The sequence below is a fragment of the Dunckerocampus dactyliophorus genome, chromosome 15 (genome assembly GCF_027744805.1).
Source record: "Dunckerocampus dactyliophorus isolate RoL2022-P2 chromosome 15, RoL_Ddac_1.1, whole genome shotgun sequence".
NCBI classification, from domain to species: Eukaryota; Metazoa; Chordata; class Actinopteri; order Syngnathiformes; family Syngnathidae; genus Dunckerocampus; species Dunckerocampus dactyliophorus.
In genome coordinates, this window is record NC_072833.1 from 3,307,062 (window position 1) to 3,314,930 (window position 7,869).

At 42.2% G+C, this 7,869-nt stretch overlaps 1 protein-coding gene across 1 annotated transcript; it reads right to left on the bottom strand.

Moving 5' to 3' along the window:
• Positions 1 to 368: 368 nt before the first annotated feature.
• sypl1 (synaptophysin-like 1) lies at positions 369 to 7,762 on the bottom strand. Its single transcript, XM_054799999.1, has 5 exons — positions 6,364 to 7,762; positions 3,002 to 3,120; positions 2,733 to 2,937; positions 2,471 to 2,662; positions 369 to 1,874 (listed from the first exon to the last, which is right to left on the bottom strand). Exons 1-5 carry the CDS (start codon positions 6,430 to 6,432, stop codon positions 1,743 to 1,745), a joined length of 717 nt encoding a protein of 238 aa, XP_054655974.1. The 5' UTR covers positions 6,433 to 7,762; the 3' UTR covers positions 369 to 1,742.
• Positions 7,763 to 7,869: the final 107 nt, after the last annotated feature.

Below are 7,869 nucleotides of genomic sequence, written 5' to 3' on the forward strand. Positions count from 1 at the left end.
AAAAATTGTCTGTTAATGACGTAAAATGCACGGTAGCTGCTAAATACGTCACACGAGCCCCCTAGTGGTAGTGAGCAGTACAGGGGATGACGTCACAGCAATCGGCCCGGTAGCAAGAATTTGCTTCAAAGTAATAATAATGTAAATATTTGTCACTCTTAAATGCATCAATTAAAAAAAACGTATCATGTATTTTTAATCCACAGAATTAAGAGGTTTCATTGTTTTCAACTGCATGGCTCTAGACAGACCTCTTGTGGCTGATGCACTCCATTGGCTTGAAATAATAAACATATTTTTCCCCACTCTCTAAATACTCAATATTATTAGGGTGAAAATATATTTTTTAATGGCAATTTACATTTGCCATTTTAATTTTATCAAGAATGTTCCCGCTGAAATTAAATTAAATGGCTGTTCTATATCTAACATTTTCTCCGCTCTATAAAGACTCAATAATGTAAGGATAATAATACAAACGAATTATTAATTTTTACATTTTATTGAAAAAAAACACACAATTTACATTTGGCTTTTTTTTTTAATAGAGGATGTTCCTGCAGTTGAAATTGAATGAAATGGCAGTAAAAGCATAGGACCCATTAAGGACGCAGCATCTGTGTGCAACGGCATAACCAGTACACCCCCGCACATCCTGCCTGTCTGCTCATTTCACCTCATTTGACATCCTTCTACGTACATTCTACCTGCACAAAAGACATGGAAAATGCCTTCAACTGCCATCTAAACATGATCAAATCAAGCATAGTTCACTACATTAAAAAAGGCTAAAAGAGAGAAATACATTGCGTGTAATACGGCGCGGAAATATTCATCACCTCAAAAGGTGAAATCAGTGATTGTCGTTCGTTTAATTTGCGCCGAGTAAATATCCGCTAGCTGCGTGAGATTTCTATTCCACATTCTGCCTCTTCAGCGTCTTCATCCATAAGTAATGGAGCGGAAATAACACCGGAGATATTTCCTTGCCGACTGTGTAGAAAGAAACATTACTCACGGCAGAGCTCCCCGCCTCCTGTGGAGTTCCATCTCATTAGGAATAACAGTTACATTTGACTTTTTATTCGTTTGAGCGAAACATAACTGACAAGAATCACTGATTTCAGCTTTTTAGGGGGTGGGGGGTAATGCTGCTAAAGTAATAAAGCATGTAAAGACTACGTACTACATTCCACAGCTCCATAACTATCCGTTTTTGTATGAATTATGGGAAGGTTGTGGCTGTGCAAGATGCATGCATTGTGCACAAGGTTGAACATATCTCATAATAGTTTAAAAGCTCCTTCATGAAAAACAAACAGGAGGCATAGGATGGGAGGGAAAAACCTTCCTGAGCTCCTTCAACCATTATGACGGCGTTGTAGTTCACGCTATGACCGCTAGAGGGCGGCAAAGGCGAGAGAAAGCGCTTAGATTGAGTCATTATCAATAATGTGTGCAAAAAAAAAAGTTATTTGAACAAGATTAAGGAATTGTTAAGTGTTTTAGGTGTCAATATAATGAAGTTTGGCCTTTTTGACACAGGGAATGTACTTTGCCGTACCTTAAAGTTAAATGATTTGGACCCCAAAGAGGACCCTGAACTTCTTTGGTCATGAAAAAACATCTTAAGAAAGTGAAATTTTGATATTCTTAAGAGCATTTGGGGGGGGGGGCAATGCTGCATGTCTGTAGAATGGGTGTCAAATTCACCCACAAGCTAAGGTTTGCTTGTGTGTGATTTAGATGGCTGCCGGAACCTGCTGCCTCCCGGGTCCTGGTTGGGTGGAGATCTTCTGCGAGTGCCAGCGCGTCTCCTTGTACACGAACCAGGCGTTACCGGCCCACACAAACATGTTGAGGTAGCCGAACACCTATTTGCATAAGGGATGTTGAAACATAAATGCTGTAATTACAGAATGGCATAAATAAGGACCTACGACTGCAAGTCAAAGATCCTCTATATAACAGGGATGCTCTGCAAAAATGACGCTCTGAATTTCGGACGTCAGTTGGATAGCGCTTTCGTACAAACTAGACATTTGCAGTTTTTTCATGAGGGACACGTCCGAAATGACATGATGTGCTTTATATTTAATACAGAGTTGAATTCTCGTCGCGTCTGATCGTGTTGCTGTCACATCTCCCTGTCCTTTCCCCATATGTTGGGCGGCGGTGTTCAGGACTGTTTGTTTAGTTGGGCTCAAGGCCACAAATTCTGCCTAGCAACAAATGCCGCATGACCAGGAAAAACAACCATGGGGGGGATACAAGAATGACATTGTGTTTTATATCTAATACAGAGTTGATTAGTCGACAAATGTATCGTTTTTGGAGGGTCTGATAGTGTTGCTGCCAACCCTCCCTGTCCTTTCTCCGTCGCGTGACAAAGCAGAGTAACGTTTAAACTGAGCAATCAGATTTTGCACGGATGTCACATGACCAGGAAAGAGGATCCAAAAAGTCTCACCACAGAGATGTTGAGCGTCCGTAGGTTGGCGAACTCGGCGACCTCGCAGGTGATGTTGCTCCCCTTGCAGAGCGCCACTGTGACGCCGATGCCGTCCGTGTCCGTGGCGTCCTTGACGTTCTGAAGCCCCTTGGCCCAGGCGGACGAACACACCAGCCACAAGAAGACGACGGCGGCCGTGATCACAAAGTCCTGGACGAGTGTACAAAGACAAACGCTACGCACGGTGCTTTTCGCAGACGTATGGAGACAAAAGACTGACCAGAATGGGTCCAAAGTCAGAGTTCTTGTACACGTGCATGTAGCCTAAATACACCAAGAGGGCCGCCATGCTGTACAGGAAGCAGACGATGGCCACGCCCACAAAGAACTCCGCTGAGGAGGAGGAGTCTCCCATCAGGTGTGTGGTGCTGACGGAGTGGTTGCATATGGTGGCGTTTCCTTCAATGAGCGGCACCTGGCTTAACCTGGACAGAAACACCACAATCAGACGCCGTTTTGAAGGCTGCACGTCCAAAATATCTGCCTCACCTGAAGGGGTAGTGAAAGTTGGCGTTGAGTGTTTCGTTCCTGCCGTCGCCGCAGAAGATGGACACGACGTTCCTGCCCGCAAAGCCGCCACAGCTTCCAAAAGCAAATATGGCCGTCAGCTTTTTGGACCAATGACAAGGAACAGCGTATGAGCGACTTCACCAAAATAGTTGACCCGAACCACTTTTTGGTACCCTGCTAGACACTAAAGCAAACACACAATGTGTGTTTTCTGGATCATGTGACAGGAATGATTGACACGGACTCTCCACGCTGCGCAAAATGACCAATCAGTGCTACTGTGCAAATGATTGACATGCAGAACGCCCCACGACCGTGTGACCAATGCAGACTGTCATGTAATAATAATAATGACTCATATGTGCACAATGGATAACATTGTGACCATTCAGTGCCATCACGTATAATGACTGACATGTGGACCACCCAATGACTGTATGACCAATGACTAAAATGCAGATTGTGCTACAACAGTAATGGCTGGCATGTATATACTGAGTAACATCAGGCCCAATCAGTGCCGTCGCATATAATGATTGACATGTAGACCGCCCAATGACTGCATGATCAATGACTACAATGCAGATTGTGTTGCAACAGTAATGACTGGAATGCATACACTGACTAACATCAGTGCCGTCACATATTAACACATAGACCGCCCAATGACTGCATGACCAATGACTACAATGCAGATTGTGTTGTAACAATAATGACTCACATGTACACACTGAGCGACATCACAACCATTCGGTGCCGTCACGTATAATGACTGACATTTAGACCGCCCAATGACTGTATGACCAATGACTAAAATGCAGATTAACATCAGGCTCAATCAGTGCCGTCACATATACTGTACAGTACATGATTGATGCATAGACCACCCAATGACTGCATTATGAATGATATAGAGTGACATCGTCGCATATTAACACGTAGACCGCCCAATCACTGCATGATCAACGACTCAAGCGCAGACTGTGTCGTAACAGTAATGACTGGAATGCATACGCTGAGTGACATCAGAACCAATCAGTGCCGCCGTAGACGGCCCAACGACTGCATGAACAGCGACTACAATCCATATTGGACTACAGCAGTAATGACTGACATATGATGGCTGTCATGTAGACCAGCCAGCGACTGTTTGACTAAAATGCAGATTGTGTTGCAACAGTAATGCAGACAATCCAATGACTGCATGAACAGCGACTACAAGGACACCCGAGGGAGGCGGGACAGAAACCCCCGTCACAACAGAGTGGAAAAATATACTTTGTAGGATCCTAGATTGGAAATATCCACAAAAAGGGGGACGCCTGGCGCGCTTGCAACTTGACTTTACGGGAAAAGGTGCCAACTGTCCAACAGTTCTCCAAACAATGTACATTAGATTGCAAAAATGTTTATTAAAGGGACGGAAATGAGGGTAAAGTGTCTCCTGGAGCTGAAGAATTCCTCCTTGCAAGGGGAGGGGGATGGTCAGATTTAGCACAGAGGAGACCATGTGACGCTAATACGCTCTCACACAAACTTCATTCTTTCAGGAGCTGCTGCTGCAAAAAAAAAAAAACATTTCTTACTGCAAGAAATGACACAATGCTTATGCGAGTGTGCACTTTTAAGGGTGTGTTCTCTTAGAAGTGCTGACTAGTAGAGGGCAGCCCGCGTTTAGACCTCAAGAACCACATGCATATTTGACACACACCTCAGAGCCTTCAACCAGATGTTTCTCCCTATGCACTTCCTGTTTCCTTCTTTCTCCTTACGTGCCGTGCAGCGTGCGTGAGGTGGACAAACATGGCGGCCCGCTCTATGAATGATGCCAGGAATCCTCACTCCTTCCTGTTTATGTTCACGCCGTTCAACTCCCAAGAGATGCGCTTTTTATTTACATGGCGAGGGAGTACACAGGAACCAAGATGGAGGATTGTCCATCAGCAGTGACAATGGACACTTCAAACTACTTCCTGTCTGGGCCACATCCGAAAAACACACGACAATATTGGAAAAAAAAAAATAATGATCACAACATTTTAATTATTACAATTAAATTAAAAAAAAACTATACTACTGCAAAATAAATAAGAATTAAAATTATTTTACACACATAAATAAGTAAAAATCCATGAATGAGCACAGCAAATACTTCCAGTCTGGTTGCAAACTCCTCTCTCATAAACAGCTCATCATATGACAACAAGAAATGGCTTAACAACCAACATGTGACCCTGCGACAGCCACATTTCATGGCGGCGACTGACACAGCTGGAAGCAAAAGCAGACATGTGGACATCTGTACTGTACTGTGTATATGTAGCCTCCAAAACTATGTCAGCTGGACCGTACTGTTATTCCACGGGGTGAATTATTACTGAGTGTGGTTTTAATCTCTAACTGTGTCACTTGAAGGGCAGGACCACGAAACCTTGGAAGCACCTACGTTTCTGAAACGAAAAGTACACTAAATACTGTAAATACGATACGCTACAAACGCAATGTAGAGCACCTTGGATGTTGTGGTATTATTTGGACTCTCCTGTTACCATTAGTGCACTTTCTAAGGACAAAATGATACAGGTATGCTAAAAATACAATCTACAGTAAAGTATCCGTGATGTTGTGGTATTATTTGGACTCCACTGTTACGATTAGTACACCTTATAAGGACAAAAAGGTACAGGTGTGCTTCCTAAAGTGCATAGGTCAAGGGTCAATCGTTCAAAAGTTCAATTTTAAGTCAGTCACAAGCTATGGTCACGCTAAAAATTATTATTTGGACGTCACTGTAACTATTAGTACCTTTTATAGGGACAAAAAAATGCAGGTATGCATCCTAAAGCGTATAGTTCAAGTGTCCAAAAGCGTACAACCCAGTCGACGCCAAAGTACCCTTGATGTGGTATTATTTGGACTCCATTATTACCATCAGTACACTTAATAGAGACAATAAGACACAGGTATGCTTCCCAAAGTGCATAGGTCAGCCGTCAAGGGTCCAAAAGTCCATTTTTGAGGGTACCAGCCTTTCCCACACAAATCTAATGTCCACAAATCTTTTGTGGCATTATTAGGACTCCCTTCAGTCTATTAGTACACTTTATAGGGGCAAAATGCAACAAATATGTCCCCTAAAAGTCTGAAATTCATCATAATCTACTTTTAAGATGTACACAGATGCTTTTTCGTTGGATGATATGCGATTTTGCATTTTAAAAGAAACCGGTCAGCAAAAAAAGAGGGAAAAAAAGCATAGCACCGTACCTCCTTCTTATTCCCCAGTTCTGACCGACTTACTTCCACACACACGAAAAAAGGCAGTAACGGGACCCACTTACCCACTCCACCAGTTTGACGAAGCCCAGAGGCTCTTTTAAAGGCGACACGTTGAGCCGAAATCCCGTCATCACGACTTGGGGGTCCAAAAAGTTGAAGGCAAAGCGGTGCCTGAAGTGTGTCAGTGATGTTGGTCCAACAGGGAGGCAACAAAAAGTGGGAGGAATTTAAGAGTGTGACGTATGCGCTGCAAAAAAAGGCAGCTCTGGAAGAGGGTTGTTACTTTTTACAGCACACGAATGGGCGTCATGGGATCGCTTTTTGCAGCGTGGAGTCAACACGAGTCTCTAGCCGCTAGTCTAGCGGATCATGAGCGTTGATTTCATCCACTTTTTTTTTTTTACTCTTTATCCAATGTGGAACCTTCCAGAAAACACGAAGATAGCGTTCGACGGGGAAGAAATAACTTAAAAAGTTAATCTTGACCTCATTGAGATTTTCAAATATTTGAATATTTGTGGCTTTTATATACGCATGCGCGTACCCTCCTCCGTCTTATGACTTTCCAGAACAAAAGTGAAAGATTCTCAACATTCTTTCATTAAAACGACGAGAAATCCTGAGTAAATACACAAGACGCCCACATCACCCATCACAAGATCTATACTCCTCTTTAATATCTAACGTTGGGTTTTGTTTTGTATTAATATATTGATATTAGCTTTCATCCAAAACTCTTGAGGCAAAGGTGCGGATGTAAGGAAAAGAATTAGCACGTATCATACACAAAGCATTGTGGGAAATCTAGAAATAATCTTTCAAACTCAGTCGTGTCACATATGCTAATTTTGGCCGTTCAGAACTGTTTCTTACCATTAGCGACAACATTTTAAATTGCTTACGTATCATTTTAAATAAATAAATCGTGCTCTTGGTATATTTTGTGCCTTTTAAGAGGCAGATTATTTTTTTAAATGGTCAACTACTGTATCTTCGACTACTGTAGTTTGTAATTATTGACAAGCGCCACATTGTGCAAAGTGCTAAACAGCATCATCTGCTGGCCAACGTGTAGAAGTACAACCACCCAGTGGGAAACCGACACTCGTTAGTGACAAAATCACCCCCAGTTTTTAAGGACTCACGGCAAAAACACTAGTCAAAGATCCTTTGTATGGCAAAATCATGCTGATTTTATGGAACTATTGCAAAAAAAAAAAAAAAAAACACTCTCGCACTCCTGTAATTTACAGGATCCTTGACTAGCATTTTTCAGACACTTGTTTTTAAAGATACAACAGCAACAGTGCCTGTCAAAGATCCTTTATACAACATCATCATCCCGTTTTTAAAGGCCTACTGCAAAAACACTCATCAAAGATCCTTTAAATAACAAAAATCACCCGGTTTCAAAGGCAAAACTGCTAGTTTGGTTGAATTGCACTACTATGAAAAAAATCCAATTTGATTACATTGGACTGTTTAATTGAACCATGCATCCCTACGATTTAAAAAAAACAAAAAAACACACACGATGTAACTTGAAAACGTCCACTTGAGTGTATTTT

What these genes read in the sequence shown, in the direction of transcription:
- sypl1 (XM_054799999.1), bottom strand. Translation starts at nt 6,432, where the DNA reads ATGACGGGATTTCGGCTCAACGTGTCGCCTTTAAAAGAGCCTCTGGGC. An exon ending in AACTTTCACTACCCCTTCAG is followed by an intron (nt 2,938 to 3,001) that starts GTGAGGCAGATA and finishes GTTTCTGTCCAG; the next exon opens with GTTAAGCCAGGTGCCGCTCA. An exon ending in CTGACTTTGGACCCATTCTG is followed by an intron (nt 2,663 to 2,732) that starts GTCAGTCTTTTG and finishes ACACTCGTCCAG; the next exon opens with GACTTTGTGATCACGGCCGC.